Source organism: Lolium rigidum, unplaced genomic scaffold (assembly GCF_022539505.1).
Source record: "Lolium rigidum isolate FL_2022 unplaced genomic scaffold, APGP_CSIRO_Lrig_0.1 contig_35040_1, whole genome shotgun sequence".
Lineage (NCBI taxonomy): Eukaryota > Viridiplantae > Streptophyta > Magnoliopsida > Poales > Poaceae > Lolium > Lolium rigidum.
The window spans coordinates 5,820-26,110 of NW_025900303.1; the positions used below are offsets into that span (position 1 = coordinate 5,820).

Here is a 20,291-nt window from a genome sequence, read left to right on the forward strand (position 1 = left end):
CAAAGGGTCCCAATATTGGTTCTCCATGTGTATATGTCCTAAGAAAACCTAAAAGAATGAAAAAGTACATTGGTGCACCCTCGCGCGGAGAAATCTAGGGGGTAGACCCGCCGGGGTACACGTTCCGTCGTTTTGGGGGGAGGAGGGGAGAACGACCGTCGGAGCACCGGAACCCCACCAAATCTTGCATGTGGGCCTATGCTATGTGTCAAAGTGTGGTGCAAGGTCTAATGGTGCAAAAGTAGCTCCCCTAAACCCTAGACCCTAGCCCTAACCCTACGCCGAACCCTAACTAGTAGATCGAGCACACCGTCGATCGTGTGATAATGGCTCGAGCTGCGGGTGTATGTGCCAAAGGGTCCCAATCTTGGTTCTCCATGTGTATATGTCCTAAACAAACCTAAAAGAATGAAAAAGTACATTGGTGCACCCTCACGCGGAGAAATCTAGGGGGGTAGACCCGCCGGGGCACACGTTCCGCTGTTTTGGGGGGAGGAGGGGGGAACGACCGCCGGAGCACCGGAACCCCACCAAATCTTGCATGTGGGCCTATGATATGTGTCAAAGTGTGGTGCAAGGTCTAATGGTGCAAAAGTAGCTCCCCTAAACCCTAAACCCTAAGCCGGGGAGGCTTCGTGCCCTAAACCCCTCTAAACCCCTAAACCACAACACCGGAGCTGCAGAACCATGCATCATAAACCCTAACCCTAACCCTAAACCCTAAACCTATACCTAACCATAAATAGTTACCTTTAAACTAAACCCTAGCCCTACCCCCTAAACCCTAGCCCTAACCCTACACCTAACCCTAACCGATAGATCCGGCTCACCGTCGATCGTGTGATAATGGCTCGAGCTGCGTGTGTATGTGACAAAGGGTCCCAATATTGGTTCTCCATGTGTATATGTCCTAAGCAAACCTAAAAGAATGAAAAAGTACATTGGTGCACCCTCGCGCGGAGAAATCTAGGGGGGTAGACCCGCCGGGGTACACGTTCCGCTGTTTTGGGGGGAGGAGGGGGAGAACGACCGCTGGAGCACCGGAACCCCACCAAATCTTGCATGTGGGCCTATGCTATGTGTCAAAGTGTGGTGCAAGGTCTAATGGTGCAAAAGTAGCTCCCCTAAACCCTAGACCCTAGCCCTAACCCTACGCCGAACCCTAACTAGTAGATCGAGCACACCGTCGATCGTGTGATAATGGCTCGAGCTGCGGGTGTATGTGCCAAAGGGTCCCAATCTTGGTTCTCCATGTGTATATGTCCTAAACAAACCTAAAAGAATGAAAAAGTACATTGGTGCACCCTCGCGCGGAGAAATCTAGGGGTAGACCCGCCGGAGCACACGTTCACTGTTTTGGGGGAGGAGGGGGAGAACGACCGCCGGAGCACCGGAACCCCACCAAATCTTGCATGTGGGCCTATGATATGTGTCAAAGTGTGGTGCAAGGTCTAATGGTGCAAAAGTAGCTCCCCTAAACCCTAAACCCTAAGCCGGGAGGCTTCGTGCCCTAAACCCCTCTAAACCCCTAAACCACAACACCGAGGCTGCAGAACCATGCATCATAAACCCTAACCCTAACCCTAAACCCTAAACCTATACCTAACCATAAATACTTACCTTTAAACTAAACCCTAGCCCTACCCCTAAACCCTAGCCCTAACCCTACACCTAACCCTAACCAGTAGATCCGAGCTCACCGTCGATCGTGTGATAATGGCTCGAGCTGCGTGTGTATGTGACAAAGGGTCCCAATCTTGGTTCTCCATGTGTATATGTCCTAAACAAACCTAAAAGAATGAAAAAGTACATTGGTGCACCCTCGGGCGGAGAAATCTAGGGGGTAGACCCGCCGGGGGTACACGTTCCGCTGTTTTGGGGGGAGGAGGGGGAGAACGACCGCCGGAGCACCGGAACCCCACCAAATCTTGCATGTGGGCCTATGCTATGTGTCAAAGTGTGGTGCAAGGTCTAATGGTGCAAAAGTAGCTCCCCTAAACCCTAGACCCTAGCCCTAACCCTACGCCGAACCCTAACTAGTAGATCAGGCACACCGTCGATCGTGTGATAATGGCTCGAGCTGCGGGTGTATGTGCCAAAGGGTCCCAATCTTGGTTCTCCATGTGTATATGTCCTAAACAAACCTAAAAGAATGAAAAAGTACATTGGTGCACCCTCACGCGGAGAAATCTAGGGGGGTAGACCCGCCGGGGCACACGTTCCGCTGTTTTGGGGGGGAGGAGGGGGAGAATGACCGCCGGAGCACCGGAACCCCACCAAATCTTGCATGTGGGCCTATGATATGTGTCAAAATGTGGTGCAAGGTCTAATGGTGCAAAAGTAGCTCCCCTAAACCCTAAACCCTAAACTGGGGAGGCTTCGTGCCCTAAACCCCTCTAAACCCCTAAACCACAACACCGGAGCTGCAGAACCATGCATCATAAACCCTAACCCTAACCCTAAACCCTAAACCTATACCTAACCATAAATACTTACCTTTAAACTAAACCCTAGCCCTACCCCCTAAACCCTAGCCCTAACCCTACACCTAACCCTAACCAGTAGATCCGGCTCACCGTCGATCGTGTGATAATGGCTCGAGCTGCGTATGTATGTGACAAAGGGTCCCAATATTGGTTCTGGTAGACCCGCCGGGGTACACGTTCCGCTGTTTTAGGGGGAAGAGGGGGAGAACGACCGCCGGAGCACCGGAACCCCACCAAATCTTGCATGTGGGCCTATGCTATGTGTACAAGAGTGGTGCAAGGTGTAATGGTGCAAAAGTAGCTCCCCTAAACCCTAGACCCTAGCCCTAACCCTACGTCGAACCCTAACTAGTAGATCAGGCACACCGTCGATCGTGTGATAATGGCTCGAGCTGCGGGTGTATGTGTGATACGTCTCCGACGTATCGATAATTTCTTATGTTCTATGCCATATTATTGATGATACCTACATGTTTTATGCACACTTTATGTCATATTCGTGCATTTTCAGGAACTAACCTATTAACAAGATGCCGAAGTGCCGGTTCTCGTTTTCTCGCTGTTTTTGGTTTCAGAAATCCTAGTAACGAAATATTCTCGGAATTGGATGAAACGAAGACCCAGGGGCCTATTCTTCCACGGAGCTTCCAGAAGACCGAAGAACATACAAAGTGGGGCCACGAGGTGGCCAAACCACATGGCGGCGCGGCCAAGGGGGGGCCCGCACCGCCCTGTGGTGTGGGCCCCTCGTCTGGCCCCCGACTCTGCCCTTCCGCCTACTTAAAGCCTCCGTCGCGAAACCCCTGAGGCGAAAAACCACGATACGGAAAACCTTCCAGAGACGCCGCCGCCGCCGATCCCATCTCGGGGGATCCTGGAGATCTCCTCCGGCACCCTGCCGGAGAGGGATTCATCTCCCGGAGGACTCTACACCGCCATGGTCGCCTCCGGAGTGATGAGTGAGTAGTTCACCCCCGGACTATGGGTCCATAGCAGTAGCTAGATGGTTGTCTTCTCCTCATTGTGCTTAATTGTTGGATCTTGTGAGCTGCCTAACATGATCAAGATCATCTATCCGTAATACTCTATGTTGTGTTTGTCGGGATCCGATGGATAGAGAATACCATGTTATGTTAATTATCAAGTTATTACATATGTGTTGTTTATGATCTTGCATGCTCTCCGTTACTAGTAGAGGCTCTGGCCAAGTTTTTACTTTTAACTCCAAGAGGGAGTACTTATGCTCGATAGTGGGTTCATGCCTGCATTGACACCGGGACGATGACATGAAAGTTCTAAGGTTGTGTTGTGCTTGTTGCCACTAGGGATAAAACATTGGCGCTATGTCCGAGGATGTAGTTGTTGATTACATTACGCACCATACTTAATGCAATTGTCCGTTGCTTTGCAACTTAATACCTGGAGGGGTTCGGATGATAACTCTGAAGGTGGACTTTTTAGGCATAGATGCGAGTTGGATGGCGGTCTATGTACTTTGTCGTAATGCCCAATTAAATCTCACTATACTTATCATGTCATGTATGTGCAGTGTTATGCCCTCTCTATTGGTCAATTGCCCGACTGTAATTTGTTCACCCAACATGCTTTTATCTTATGGGAGAGACACCTCTAGTGAACTGTGGACGCCGGTCCATTCTTTTAATACTGAAATACAAATCTGTCTGCAATACTTGTTTTTACTTGTTTTCTCTCGCAAACAATCATCTTCCACACAATACGGTTAATCCTTTGTTACAGCAAGCCGGTGAGATTGACAACCTCATCGTTTCGTTGGGGCAAAGTACTTTGGTTGTGTTGTGCAGGTTCCACGTTGGCGCCGGAATCTCTGGTGTTGCGCCGCACTACATCCCGCCGCCATCAACCTTCAACGTGCTTCTTGACTCCTACTCGGTTCGATTAAACCTTGGTTTCTTACCGAGGAAACTTGCCGCTGTGCGCATCACACCTTCCTCTTGGGGTTCCCAACGGACGTGTCAACTACACGCATCAATGTGCCAAAGGGTCCCAATCTTGGTTCTCCATGTGTATATGTCCTAAACAAACCTAAAAGAATGAAAAGGTACATTGGTGCACCCTCGCGCGGAGAAATCTAGGGGGGTAGACCCGCCGGGGCACACGTTCCGCTGTTTTGGGGGAGGAGGGGGAGAACGACCGCCGGAGCACCGGAACCCCACCAAATCTTGCATGTGGGCCTATGATATGTGTCAAAGTGTGGTGCAAGGTCTAATGGTGCAAAAGTAGCTCCCCTAAACCCTAAACCCTAAACCGGGGAGGCTTCGTGCCCTAAACCCCTCTAAACCCCTAAACCACAACACCGGAGCTGCAGAACCATGCATCATAAACCCTAACCCTAACCCTAAACCCTAAACCTATACCTAACCATAAATACTTACCTTTAAACTAAACCCTAGCCCTACCCCCTAAACCCTAGCCCTAACCCTACACCTAACCCTAACCGATGAGATCCGGCTCACCGTCGATCGTGTGATAATGGCTCGAGCTGCGTGTGTATGTGACAAAGGGTCACAATATTGGTTCTCCATGTGTATATGTCCTAAACAAACCTAAAAGAATGAAAAAATACATTGGTGCACCCTCGCGCGGAGAAATCTAGGGGGGTAGACCCGCCGGGGTACACGTTCCGCTGTTTTGGGGGGAGGAGGGGGAGAACGACCGCCGGAGCACCGGAACCCCACCAAATCTTGCATGTGGGCCTATGCTATGTGTCAAAGTGTGGTGAAAGGTCTAATGGTGCAAAAGTAGCTCCCCTAAACCCTAGACCCTAGCCCTAACCCTACGCCGAACCCTAACTAGTAGATCAGGCACACCGTCGATCGTGTGATAATGGCTCGAGCTGCGGGTGTATGTGCCAAAGGGTCCCAATCTTGGTTCTCCATGTGTATATGTCCTAAACAAACCTAAAAGAATGAAAAAGTACATTGGTGCACCCGCGCGGAGAAATCTAGGGGGTAGACCCGCCGGGGCACACGTTCCGCTGTTTTGGGGGGGAGGAGGGGGAGAACGACCGCCGGAGCACCGGAACCCCACCAAATCTTGCATGTGGGCCTATGATATGTGTCAAAGTGTGGTGCAAGGTCTAATGGTGCAAAAGTAGCTCCCCTAAACCCTAAACCCTAAACTGGGAGGCTTCGTGCCCTAAACCCCTCTAAACCCCTAAACCACAACACCGGAGTCTGCGAGAACCATGCATCATAAACCCTAACCCTAACCCTAAACCCTAAACCTATACCTAACCATAAATACTTACCTTTAAACTAAACCCTAGCCCTACCCCTAAACCCTAGCCCTAACCCTACACCTAACCCTAACCAGGTAGATCCGGCTCACCGTCGATCGTGTGATAATGGCTCGAGCTGCGTGTGTATGTGACAAAGGGTCCCAATATTGGTTCTCCATGTGTATATGTCCTAAACAAACCTAAAAGAATGAAAAAGTACATTGGTGCACCCTCGCGCGGAGAAATCTAGGGGGTAGACCCGCCGGGGTACACGTTCCGCTGTTTTGGGGGGAGGGGGGGAGAACGACCGCCGGAGCACCGGAACCCCACCAAATCTTGCATGTGGGCCTATGCTATGTGTCAAAGTGTGGTGCAAGGTCTAATGGTGCAAAAGTAGCTCCCCTAAACCCTAGACCCTAGCCCTAACCCTACGCCGAACCCTAACTAGTAGATCGAGCACACCGTCGATCGTGTGATAATGGCTCGAGCTGCGGGTGTATGTGCCAAAGGGTCCCAATCTTGGTTCTCCATGTGTATATGTCCTAAACAAACCTAAAAGAATGAAAAAGTACATTGGTGCACCCTCGCGCGGAGAAATCTAGGGGGTAGACCCGCCGGGGCACACGTTCCGTTGTTTGGGGGGAGGAGGGGGAGAACGACCGCCGGAGCACCGGAACCCCACCAAATATTGCATGTGGGCCTATGATATGTGTCAAAGTGTTGTGCAAGGTCTAATGGTGCAAAAGTAGCTCCCCTAAACCCTAAACCCTAAACTGGGGAGGCTTCGTGCCCTAAACCCCTCTAAACCCCTAAACCACAACACCGGAGCTGCCAGAACCATGCATCATAAACCCTAACCCTAACCCTAAACCCTAAACCTATACCTAACCATAAATACTTACCTTTAAACTAAACCCTAGCCCTACCCCCTAAACCCTAGCCCTAACCCTACACCTAACCCTAACCAGTAGATCCGGCTCACCGTCGATCGTGTGATAATGGCTCGAGCTGCGTGTGTATGTGACAAAGGGTCCCAATATTGGTTCTCCATGTGTATATGTCCTAAACAAACCTAAAAGAATGAAAAAGTACATTGGTGCACCCTCGCGCGGAGAAATCTAGGGGGGTAGACCCGCCGGGGTACACGTTCCGCTGTTTTGGGGGGAGGAGGGGGAGAACGACCGCCGGAGCACCGGAACCCCACCAAATCTTGCATGTGGGCCTATGCTATGTGTAAAAGTGTGGTGCAAGGTGTAATGGTGCAAAAGTAGCTCTCCTAAACCCTAGACCCTAGCCCTAACCCTACGCCGAACCCTAACTAGTAGATCAGGCACACCGTCGATCGTGTGATAATGGCTCAAGCTGCGGGTGTATGTGCCAAAGGGTCCCAATCTTGGTTCTCCATGTGTATATGTCCTAAACAAACCTAAAAGAATGAAAAAGTACATTGGTGCACCCTCGCGCGGAGAAATCTAGGGGGTAGACCCGCCGGGGCACACGTTCCGCTGTTTTGGGGGGAGGAGGGGAGAACGACCGCCGGAGCACCGGAACCCCACCAAATCTTGCATGTGGGCCTATGATATGTGTCAAAGTGTGGTGCAAGGTCTAATGGTGCAAAAGTAGCTCCCCTAAACCCTAAACCCTAAACTGGGGAGGCTTCGTGCCCTAAACCCCTCTAAACCCCTAAACCACAACACTCGAGCTGCAGAACCATGCATCATAAACCCTAACCCTAACCCTAAACCCTAAACCTATACCTAACCATAAATACTTACCTTTAAACTGAACCCTAGCCCTACCCCCTAAACCCTAGCCCTAACCCTACACCTAACCCTAACCCGATAGATCCGGCTCACCGTCGATCGTGTGATAATGGCTCGAGCTGCGTGTGTATGTGACAAAGGGTCCCAATATTGGTTCTCCATGTGTATATGTCCTAAACAAACCTAAAAGAATGAAAAATTACATTGGTGCACCCTCGCGCGGAGAAATCTAGGGGGTAGACCCGCCGGGGCACACGTTCCGCTATTTTGGGGGGAGGAGGGGAGAACGACCGCCGGAGCACCGAACCCCACCAAATCTTGCATGTGGGCCTATGCTATGTGTCAAAGTGTGGTGCAAGGTGTAATGGTGCAAAAGTAGCTCCCCTAAACCCTAGACCCTAGCCCTAACCCTACGCCGAACCCTAACTAGTAGATCAGGCACACCGTCGATCGTGTGATAATGGCTCGAGCTGCGGGTGTATGTGCCAAAGGGTCCCAATCTTGGTTCTCCATGTGTATATGTCCTAAACAAACCTAAAAGAATGAAAAAGTACATTGGTGCACCCTGCGCGGAGAAATCTAGGGGTAGACCCGCCGGGGCACACGTTCCGCTGTTTTGGGGGGAGGAGGGGAGAACGACCGCCGGAGCACCGGAACCCCACCGATACGTCTCCGACGTATCGATAATTTCTTATGTTCTATGCCATATTATTGATGATACCTACATGTTTTATGCACACTTTATGTCATATTCGTGCATTTTCCGGAACTAACCTATTAACAAGATGCCGAAGTGTCGGTTCCTGTTTTCTGCTGTTTTTGGTTTCAGAAATCCTAGTAACAAAATATTCTCGGAATTGGACGAAACGAAGACCCAGGGGCCTATTTTTCCACGGAGCTTCCAGAAGACCGAAGAACATACGAAGTGGGGCCACGAGGTGGCCAAACCACATGGAGGCGCGGCCAAGGGGGGGCCCGCGCCGCCCTGTGGTGTGGGCCCCTCGTCAGGCCCCCGACTCTGCCCTTCCGCCTACTTAAAGCCTCCGTCGCGAAACCCACGATGCGAAAAAAAACCACGATACGGAAAACCTTCCCGCAGACGCCGCCGCCGCCGATCCCATCTCGGGGGATCCTCGGAGATCTCCTCCGGCACCCTGCCGGAGAGGGGATTCATCTCCCGGAGGACTCTACACCGCCATGGTCGCCTCCCGGAGTGATGAGTGAGTAGTTCACCCCTGGACTATGGGTCCATAGCAGTAGCTAGATGGTTGTCTTCTCCTCATTGTGCTTCATTGTTGGATCTTGTGAGCTGCCTAACATGATCAAGATCATCTATCCGTAATACTCTATGTTGTGTTTGTCGGGATCCGATGGATAGAGAATACCATGTCATGTTAATTATCAAGTTATTATACATGTGTTGTTTATGATCTTGCATGCTCTCCGTTTCTAGTAGAGGCTCGGCCAAGTTTTTACTTTTAACTCCAAGAGGGAGTACTTATGCTCGATAGTGGGTTCATGCCTGCATTGACACCAGGACGAGTGACGAAAGTTCTAAGGTTGTGTTGTGCTTGTTGCCACTAGGGATAAAACATTGGCGCTATGTCCGAGGATGTAGTTGTTGATTACATTACGCACCATACTTAATGCAATTGTCTGTTGTTAGCAACTTAATACTGGAGGGGGTTCGGATGATAACCCGAAGGTGGACTTTTTAGGCATAGATGCAGTTGGATGGCGGTCTATGTACTTTGTCGTAATGCCCAATTAAATCTCACTATACTTATCATGTCATGTATGTGCATTGTTATGCCCTCTCTATTTGTCAATTGCCCGACCGTAATTTGTTCACCCAACATGCTTTTATCTTATGGGAGAGACACCTCTAGTGAACTGTGGACCCCGGTCCATTCTTTTAATACTCGAAATACAAATCTGCTGCAATACTTGTTTTTACTCGTTTTCTCTGCAAACAATCATCTTCCACACAATACGGTTAATCCTTTGTTACAGCAAGCCGGTGAGATTGACAACCTCACCTTGTTTCGTTGGGGCAAAGTACTTTGGTTGTGTTGTGCGGGTTCCACGTTGGCGCCGGAATCTCCGGTGTTGCGCCGCACTACATCCCGCCGCCATCAACCTTCAACGTGCTTCTTGACTCCTACTCGGTTCGATTAAACCTTGGTTTCTAACTCGAGGAAACTTGCCGCTGTGCACATCACACCTTCCTCTTGGGGTTCCCAACGGACGTGTCAACTACACGCATCAAGCAAATTTCGGCGCTCGTTGCCGGGGAGATCAAGACACGCTGCAAGGGGAGTCTCCACTTCTCAATCTCTTTACTTTGTTTTTGTCTTGCTTTATTTTATTTACTACTTTGTTTGCTGCACTTATATCAAAACACAAAAAAATTAGTTGCTAGCTTTACTTTATTTACTGTCTTGTTTGCTATATCAAAAACACAAAAAAATTAGTTTACTTGCATTTACTTTATCTAGTTTGTCTTATTTACTACTGCTAAAATGAGTAATCCTGAAGTTGAAGTTCGTTCATTTAAGCAACAAGGAGGAGAATGTTTAAAAGATGCTTGGTATAGAATTAGTGATGCCCATAATAGGTGCACTAAGAAACACTCCACCACTATCCTACTCAGGAATTTTTATGTTGGTATCTCTAGCTGGAATAGATATGTTCTTGATTGTCTCGCGGGAGGTAATTTCCTAGGCGCTCCCGCTTTAGAAGCTAGCTGCATCATTGAGAGTTTATTTGGAACACCACCTGTTAATGAAACTAAAATTGAAACCTCCCTTGAGGATGTTATGAAAAAATTGGAAACCATAGAGAAAAATTTTCCGAGTGTTGAAACTAAGTTGGAGATATTACTTGATAAAACCGATGAACTTGATAAATCCTTAGGAGGAATTGATGAGAGAATTAGTGTCCTAGGAACTTGTGTTGACCATAATAATCAAATTAATAGGATTGGCGAACTTGAAAAAGCTATGGGAACTTTGTGTTCAACCTTTTCATCTTTACAGTTTAGAGAGAAAGCTTATGTGGGGAAGGAGCAAAAGTTTATGTATGTCTCTAAAGTGCCTAAACCAAAGAAATATTATTATAGGCCTAAAATTGACAAAGCCCCTAGTACTACTACAAATGGAGAAGCTTATGATATCAATGCTTCGTCTCTTGATGTTACTTGAGATACACTTTCTGCGCCTAGCTGAAAGGCGTTAAAGAAAAGCGCTTATGGGAGACAACCCATGTTTTTACTCCAGTATTTTTGTTTTATATTTGTGTCTTGGAAGTTGTTTACTACTGTAGCAACCTCTCCTTATCTTAGTTTTATGTTTTGTTGTGCCAAGTAAAGTATTTGATAGAAAAGTAAGTACTAGATTTGGATTACTGCGCAGTTACATATTTCTTTGCTGTCACGAATCTGGGTCTATCTCCCTGTAGGTAGCTCAGAAAATTAAGCCAATTTACGAGCATGATCCTCAGATATGTACGCAACTTTCATTCAATTTGAGTATTTTCGTTTGAGCAAGTCTGGTGGCCTAATAAAATCCATCTTTACGGATCTGTTCTGTTTTGACAGATTCTGTCTTTTATTTCGCATTGCCTCTTTTGCTATGTTGGATGAATTTCTTTGATCCACTAATGTCCAAGTAGCTTTATGCAATGTCCAGAAGTGTTAAGAATGATTGTGTCACCTCTGAACATGTGAATTTTTATTATGCACTAACCCTCTAATGAGTTGTTTCGAGTTTGGTGTGGAGGAAGTTTTCAAGGGTCAAGAGAGGAGTATGATGCAATATGATCAAGGAGAGTGAAAGCTCTAAGCTTGGGGATGCCCCGGTGGTTCACCCCTGCATATATTAAGAAGACTCAAGCGTCTAAGCTTGGGGATGCCCAAGGCATCCCCTTCTTCATCGACAACATTATCAGGTTCCTCCCCCGAAACTATATTTTTATTCGGCCACATCTTATGTACTTTGCTTGGAGCGTCGGTTTGTTTTTGTTTTTTTGTTTTGTTTGAATAAAATGGATCCTAGCATTCACTTTATGGGAGAGAGACACGCTCCGCTGTAGCATATGGACAAATATGTCCTTAGGCTCTACTCATAGTATTCATGGCGAAGTTTCATCTTCGTTAAATTGTTATATGGTTGGAATTGGAAAATGCTACATGTAGTAACTCTAAAATGTCTTGGATAATTTGATACTTGGCAATTTTTGTGCTCATGATTAAGCTCTTGCATCATATACTTTGCACCCATTAATGAAGAAATACTTAGAGCTTGCTAATTTGGTTTGCATATTTGGTTTCTCTAGAGTCTAGATAACATCTAGTATTGAGTTTTGAACAACAAGGAAGACGGTATGGAGTCTTATAATGTTTACCATATGTCTTTTATGTGAGTTTTGCTGTACCGTTCATCATTGTGTTTGTTTCAAATAACCTTGCTAGCCTAAACCTTGTATCGAGAGGGAATACTTCTCATGCATCCCAAATACTTGAGCCAACCACTATGCCATTTGTGTCCACCATACCTACCTACTACATGGTATTTATCCGCCATTCCAAAGTAAATTGCTTGAGTGCTACCTTTAAAATTCCATCATTCACCTTTGCAATATATAGCTCATGGGACAAATAGCTTAAAAACTATTGTAGTATTGAATATGTACTTATGCACTTTATCTCTTATTAAGTTGCTTGTTGAGCGATAACCATGTTTCTGGGGACGCCATCAACTATTCTTTGTTGGATATCATGTGAGTTGCTATGCATGTCCGTCTTGTCCGAAGCAAGAGAGATCTACCACCTTCATGGTTGGAGCATGCATATTGTTAGAGAAGAACTTTGGGCCGCTAACTAAAGCCATGATTCATGGTGGAAGTTTCAGTTTGGACATATATCCTCAATCTCATATGAGAATAATAATTGTTGCCACATGCTTATGCATTAAAGAGGAGTCCATTATCCGTTGTCCATGTTGTCCCGGTATGGATGTCTAAGTTGAGAATAATCAAAAGCGAGAAATCCAAAATGCGAGCTTTCTCCTTAGACCTTTGTACAGAGCGGCATGGAAGTACCCCATTGTGACACTTGGTCAAAACATGTGCATTGCAAAGATCCGGTAGTCCAAGTTAATTAGGACAAGGTGCGGGCACTATTAGTATACTATGCATGAGACTTGCAACTTGTAAGATATAATGTACATAACTCATATGCTTTATTACTACCGTTGACAAAATTGTTTCATGTTTTCAAAATAAAAGCTCTAGCACAAATATAGCAATCGATGCTTTCCTCTTTGAAGGACCATTCTTTTTACTTTTATGTTGAGTCAGCTTCACCTATTTCTCTCCACCTCAAGAAGCAAACACTTGTGTGAACCGTGCATTGATTCCTACATACTTGCATATTGTACTTGTTATATTACTCTATGTTGACAATTATCCATGAGATATACATGTTACAAGTTGAAAGCAACCGCTGAAACTTAATCTTCCTTTGTGTTGCTTCAATGCCTTTACTTTGATTTATTGCTTTATGAGTTAACTCTTATGCAAGACTTATTAATACTTGTCTTGAAGTACTATTCATGAAAAGTCTTTGCTTTATGATTCACTTGTTTACTCATGTCATCACCATTGTTTTGACCGCTGCATCCACTACATATGTTTACAAATAGTATGATCAAGATTATGATGGCATATCACTTCGAAATTATCTTTGTTATCGTTTTTACCTCGCTCGGGACGAGCGAGAACTAAGCTTGGGGATGCTTGATACGTCTCCGACGTATCGATAATTTCTTATGTTCTATGCCATATTATTGATGATACCTACATGTTTTATGCACACTTTATGTCATATTCGTGCATTTTCCGGAACTAACCTATTAACAAGATGCCGAAGTGCCGGTTCCGTTTTCTCGCTGTTTTTGGTTTCGTAAATCCTAGTAACGAAATATTCTCGAATTGGACGAAACGAAGACCCGTGGGCCTATTTTTCCACGGAGCTTCCAGAAGACCGAAGAACATACGAAGTGGGGCCACGAGGTGGCCAAACCACATGGCGGCGCGGCCAAGGGGGGCCCGCGCCGCCCCGTGGTGTGGGCCCCTCGTGCGGCCCCCGACTCTGCCCTTCCGCCTACTTAAAGCCCCCGTCGCGAAACCCCCGATGCGAAAAAACCACGATACGGAAAACCTTCCGAGACGCCGCCGCCGCCGATCCCATCTCGGGGATCCTGGAGATCTCCTCCGGCACCCTGCCGGGAGAGGGGATTCATCTCCCGGAGGACTCTACACCGCCATGGTCGCCTCCGGAGTGATGAGTGAGTAGTTCACCCCTGGACTATGGGTCCATAGCAGTAGCTAGATGGTTGTCTTCTCCTCATTGTGCTTCATTGTTGGATCTTGTGAGCTGCCTAACATGATCAAGATCATCTATCCGTAATACTCTATGTTGTGTTTGTCGGGATCCGATGGATAGAGAATACCATGTCATGTTAATTATCAAGTTATTATACATGTGTTGTTTATGATCTTGCATGCTCTCCGTTTCTAGTAGAGGCTCGGCCAAGTTTTTACTTTTAACTCCAAGAGGGAGTACTTATGCTCGATAGTGGGTTCATGCCTCGCATTGACACTCGGGACAAGTGATAGAAAGTTCTAAGGTTGTGTTGTGCCGTTGCCACTAGGGATAAAACATTGGCGCTATGTCCGAGGATGTAGTTGTTGATTACATTACGCACCATACTTAATGCAATTGTCTCGTTGTTAGCAACTTAATACCGGAGGGGTTCGGATGATAACCTCGAAGGTGGACTTTTTAGGCATAGATGCAGTTGGATGGCGGTCTATGTACTTTGTCGTAATGCCCAATTAAATCTCACTATACTTATCATGTCATGTATGTGCATTGTTATGCCCTCTCTATTTGTCAATTGCCCGACCGTAATTTGTTCACCCAACATGCTTTTATCTTATGGGAGAGACACCTCTAGTGAACTGTGGACCCCGGTCCATTCTTTTAATACTGAAATACAAATCTACTTGCAATACTTGTTTTTATCGTTTTCTCTGCAAACAATCATCTTCCACACAATACGGTTAATCCTTTGTTACAGCAAGCCGGTGAGATTGACAACCTCACTGTTTCGTTGGGGCAAAGTACTTTGGTTGTGTTGTGCGGGTTCCACGTTGGCGCCGGAATCTCCGGTGTTGCGCCGCACTACATCCCGCCGCCATCAACCTTCAACGTGCTTCTTGACTCCTACTGGTTCGATTAAACCTTGGTTTCTAACTGAGGGAAACTTGCCGCTGTGCGCATCACACCTTCCTCTTGGGGTTCCCAACGGACGTGTCAACTACACGCATCACCCACCAAATCTTGCATGTGGGCCTATGATATGTGTCAAAGTGTGGTGCAAGGTCTAATGGTGCAAAAGTAGCTCCCCTAAACCCTAAACCCTAAACTGGGGAGGCTTCGAGCCCTAAACCCCTCTAAACCCCTAAACCACGACACCGGAGCTGCAGAACCATGCATCATAAACCCTAACCCTAACCCTAAACCCTAAACCTATACCTAACAACATTTAAACTAAACCCTAGCCCTACCCCCTAAACCCTAGCCCTAACCCTACACCTAACCCTAACCAGTAGATCAGGCACACCCTCGATCGTGTGACAATGGCTCTAGCTGCGGGTATATGTGCCAAAGGGTCCCAATCTTGGTTCTCCATGTGTATATGTCCTAAACAAACCTAAAAGAATGAAAAAGTACATTGGTGCACCCTCGCGCGGAGAAATCTAGGGGGTAGACCCGCCGGGGAACACGTTCCGCTGTTTTGGGGGGGGGGGGGGAGAACGACCGCCGGAGCACCGGAACCCCACCAAATCTTGCATGTGGACCTATGATATGTGTGAAAGTGTGGTGCAAGGTCTAATGGTGCAAAAGTAGCTCCCCGGTGTGACCTTCCTCACCGTTGGGCGATAACACTTAGGAGATTTTCCGAACCGCGGATTGCTCCGAAACCGTGATATATGTGGGGGATGAACATATATGGAGAGTAATTTTGTATTGCACATTGTCTAATAAATAGTCATCAAAAAGAAAAACTAATTAACAAATAAATATAAGTATTAGATGAAATAAAATAGAAAAAAAATAAAAAAATTATATTAGCGCACGGCAAAGAAGGGAACGCACGGCAAAGGTGCCTTTGCCGTGCAACTAACCTGTCCGCACGGCAAAGGGGCGAGCCACGGCAATGCCCAGGGCCTTTGCCGTGCATGGTTTCTTTGCCGTGCGGCACGTAGGGACTTTGCCGTCTTCCTTTCTTTGCCGTGAGGTTTCCTTGTACTTTGCCGTCATTTGATTATTTGCCGTGCGCCGCTTCTGTCTTTGCCGTGCTTGCATTCATTGCCGTGCACTGCTCTCAGATGTTGCCGTGCGGATTGTCGTTGCCGTGCGTGCTGCTTGCTGCCCACGGCAATGATTTCTTTGCCGTGCGGCGACTCACGGCATTGAAACGCTGCACGGCAGCGCCTGTTTTTCCCGTAGTGATTTCTGGTAAATAGCATTCCATATAAGTATCTGCAGCATCTCCTATTATTTTACTTTTTTTGATAATATCCTATTATTTTACTTCATTGTGCATTGTTTCAATTACTAACATACAGTAGACATTGATCATAAGTCACTTCCACGGGCGCAGGCCGCATCACCAATATTAATTAGGTACACCGCAACAAGAACCAGCCATGAATATACACTAGGAAAGTTGGCGCGGCGGCACGCCGCGCCCGTCGCGATATTTGTGTGGACCAAGTTAGGTTTTTCAAAGTTGCGATCTATATAGGTAGTCAGTAGAAAGTGAATAATGAAGATGAGGTGGATGATGTGAATAATGAACCAAGAGGGACAACTTAGTGGTGATGGGCGCCGGTGGATGTAGAGTCGTAGGCAGGTTTTTTTGCAGGACGCAAACAACATGTATAACGACTGAAGCACACTGTCAGAGATTGGTGTGTTAATATGTAGGAAATACTCCTATGTCCTGAGATCTTCGAAGAAGCTAGAATCTAGAGCCAAAACTACATAGTTTCACACTAATTTTGCAAGATCCTAGTAGTTCTTTGTTACCGTTTCTTTGTATTATGTCGTTAGTGACAAAGCTGCTTTGTATGCATAACAGCTGAGATTGTCACACTGAAGAAAACGAAAAGCAAAAGGTACAGAAAAATAGCTACTCTATCCATCATCCTAAACTGTACCAGTGGGCTTAAGCTGTTGAAGCCTGTCCTTAGTGGACCGTGGCATAAACAAAAAATTGGGTAGGCGAAGGAAAGATTTATTATATTGAAATTGCAAGCTATTGTTGAGCAAATCGATTAGCTGGGTCAGGGACAATACCATAAACATAATTCAGAGAACACAGAGGTCCTGCTGCGACATACCGTGAATGAGGGAAAGTACATGTGAAATAGCCATGGCATTATCTATAAACTAAAGCATCTCCTATTAGTATCCTAGACACCAAACGTGTATAGACAGTAGATGTAAGAAGTCCAAGTTGACTGCCTGAATTTGGCTTTGTTCCTGTGAGAGATTTCAGATATTAGTTCCTACTCTCATGCATATCATTGATAATTTTTGGATCAAAATGACAGCATCATCTATAGGAAGAACCCATCTAAGATAAGATCAGCATACATAATACATCAAGTAGTGGTATTTAGATAGTTTACAAATCAAGATGAACACTATGTCTGGTATGTCTTGTAAGAGGAAAACTCTGCAACATCATATGAACTGGAAGAAATTTTCATCCCTTAAGCTAGATGAGCAGGAAAACTGTTTGTATTAAGCGACACAAAAGACCAATCCAACACTATTCATACAGAATCACACAGGGAGAATAACAACACTCTCATGCGTAAAACCTATGAACACAGGTGATATCGTTATCCATAAATCTGAGGGGACACCCATACCTTATCTCCGAGAAACCAAAAAGGAACGAAAAATATTTATCACCTGAACATGAGACAGTATGTTCCTCGTTTCTGTAGTTGGCTCCCCATTTTCATCAAGTGCAGGAAGCTTGTAGGTGCAAATATACCCAGAAAAGAATGCTTAAACTCACTTTTCTTCCAACCTGCATCCATGAATGATAGCTATAAGTAATTAGAGCTGCTGCAGCGACAACATTCTATATGAGATGTACAATAGAGGTATATGGAATAGAGCAGTAAAATGTTGAAAGAAGTCATAAATAATATTTATCAATTATATTTTCAGTTGTAATCAATCTTCCTTCAGAGTTTATTGAGAAGAGCACCTACTTGCCAAAGCAGTAAGTGAGCTTGGTATAAAAAATATATACATAATTTCAGAGCTTTAAACACACAATGCATCATGTACCCATGTTTGGCTGTCTTCCAAAGAATCTACAGCAGAGCATAAAATTTAACTTAGTACTACATGATAAATGGAAATAAAATGAGGTGCAAACCCAAAATTCAAACAGTCCAAACATAGACGCCTGGTTTCAGATCTCTGCGTCCATTGGCATGTAAACATCCCATTTTAGAACTAACAGTCCCATTTTAGAACTAACAGTAATAAGTATTAGGAGATAGTAAGCTGTTGCCCTTGACCGGCCAAATAACATAGCAGCACATCAATATGGAAAAAGAGCAGAACCTGAAAACAAAATGTAGTGTCATAGTAGACATGGTTACAGTAAAGAAAATCAGAGAATTACAGAACTGCACCGTAAAGAACAAACATGTGGACTCAGAGGAAGCTGACCTGCATGCTGAGCTGGTCGACAGCGTCCGCTGCTCCATCTCGCATTACCATAGTGTGGATGATTGGAGGTGTACATAATCTAGGATCACAATAGCACATCAGTTGATCAAATTCTTTCTGAAAGCAAAAGTATGGCATACAAAATTCCTCTTCACATAGAAATCATATTCGACGATAGGCTAGTATTTCCCGATCAACAAATAAATTTTCTGAGAAAGTCGTATAGAATTATGAAAGCTGTAGCAAAAAGAAATATTTTGTCACTACTGTATAACAATTAGGAAGCCCGTGATATTAAAAAGTTGTAATCATCCATGCGAGATTTATTGGAGATTCACTGCACAGTCCATTGTCCGAATTAGGAAATCAACTTTGTATCACATCTCCATACATCTTGATGGCCACGAAGAGATAAGAAAACATGCGCATATGGAATATTTCTGTCAGACCTGAGTTTGACTTTGTTGCTTATGGATGATAAATCTTGGAAGTATCTAGGGAATAAGTTACCTTGTAAGGGTTAAAGCCATGCATATCTGCTCTTTGTAGACTGATAGTGATGTATAACAAACAGTATCACATGCATTTGTCTATCCCAAATGGATTCGGAAGGCTGGGAGGATGAAATGCATATAAATTTCTATATAGGGGCTTCCTATCATTCTAGTTCCTTCTCCATGTTCCCGTGACAAAGATAACCATTTTTTGAGAAGTAATGCGAAATTTTAAACCAAATATGTGCAAAGGAACACCTCGCTGAACGGAAATCTAGACGTGCAGTGTGAAGAAACTAAGTTAACAACACAGAAAATAATCCTTGATGAAGTAGTCCAAGGCATGCCAACAGAACCAGAGGAATAAAGCAGCAGAACAGGGACATAGGAATCTCTGTTGTACACATCGAACAATAGATCAACTTTCCTGGCAAAGGCATCTCCATAAATTCCTGAAAAAGAAAACAAATCAGGAGAAACAAAAATAGACAACAATCAAGCAAGAAAAGGAAAGATACTGAACTTCACGGGTTACCTGTTCCTGCAGGACGGACATGAGAAGTGTGGCTCGCCCGACGCTGCCGGCCGCCATTGCTCACCCGCACCAGCAGCCTCCCTCGGCTACCATCCCCATGGCTCATCCCCCGTTCCGGCGTGAGATCCTCCACCCCCACATGGGGGATCTCCCCCACGGCTCCTGGCCACCGGCCCTTGAACGCCTCCCACCGGCTGCCGCCTCCATTGACGACGCAGACGCCGCCGGTGCCACGCGGAGAGCTCCGGATGGCGACCGACATCTTGCTGAAGGATCTGAGGCGCGCTATGCCAGGAAGAGGTGGGAAGAACGCCGGCGAGGCACCGGCAGACGCACGCCCTCTCCACTTAAATCTGACAGGAAACACGTGGGGAGAGGAGGGCGCCGAGGTCCTCATTGCGTCACCAGCAGCATCGGGAGAGAAACGGGCGGCCAGAGAGGGAGATAGAGCGTCGGCCCAGCAGGGCAAGAATCACATGGCCCCATAGATTATAGGAGGGTGCTTGGCTTGGGAAGGAGAAGATCTCAGCCGGCGTCGTGCGGCCGCCGGTGGCGGTGAGGAGGAGCCCCCATCGATTGGTTCGAGAGAAGAGGAAAAGCGAGAGAAATTGATTGGGAAAGGAGGGGCACGGGGCGGTTCGAGATAGACCTGATGCTTATCCAATTAGCACGCAAGCGGTGGCCGGTTTTCTAAAACGACTCCCACACGACAACTGGTTACCGCCAAGCACGATAAATGGAAAGTAACCAGGAAGCTGCCGGTAATTAGGGATTTAGCACTTTAAAAAAAAGACAGAAGACCAAATTAAATCCTTGCACCTACGGAATCCTGGTTCCATCTACAGGAGAAAACAGTGTCGTGGCAAATCCTGATTGGAGAGGAGTTACCATCAACAGTACTCAAATAATTATGGTTTGAGCAA

The 20,291-nt window shown here is 46.2% G+C and overlaps 1 protein-coding gene across 4 annotated transcripts; it reads right to left on the minus strand.

The window, feature by feature from the left end:
• Positions 1–16,900: 16,900 nt before the first annotated feature.
• LOC124681179 lies at positions 16,901–20,007 on the minus strand. Of its 4 annotated transcripts, none has more exons than XR_006995748.1 (3): positions 19,369–20,007; positions 18,340–19,285; positions 16,901–17,683 (listed from the first exon to the last, which is right to left on the minus strand). XR_006995748.1 is itself a non-coding variant. In XM_047216123.1 (2 exons), exons 1-2 carry the CDS (start codon positions 19,763–19,765, stop codon positions 19,065–19,067), a joined length of 618 nt encoding a protein of 205 aa, XP_047072079.1. In that variant the 5' UTR covers positions 19,766–20,007; the 3' UTR covers positions 16,901–19,064. The 4 variants fall into 4 exon arrangements, 1 of the variants encoding a protein (XP_047072079.1); XR_006995749.1 differs by having other exon boundaries at positions 16,901–18,231; XR_006995747.1 differs by having other exon boundaries at positions 16,901–17,124; positions 17,563–19,285.
• Between the last annotated feature and the right edge of the window lie 284 nt (positions 20,008–20,291).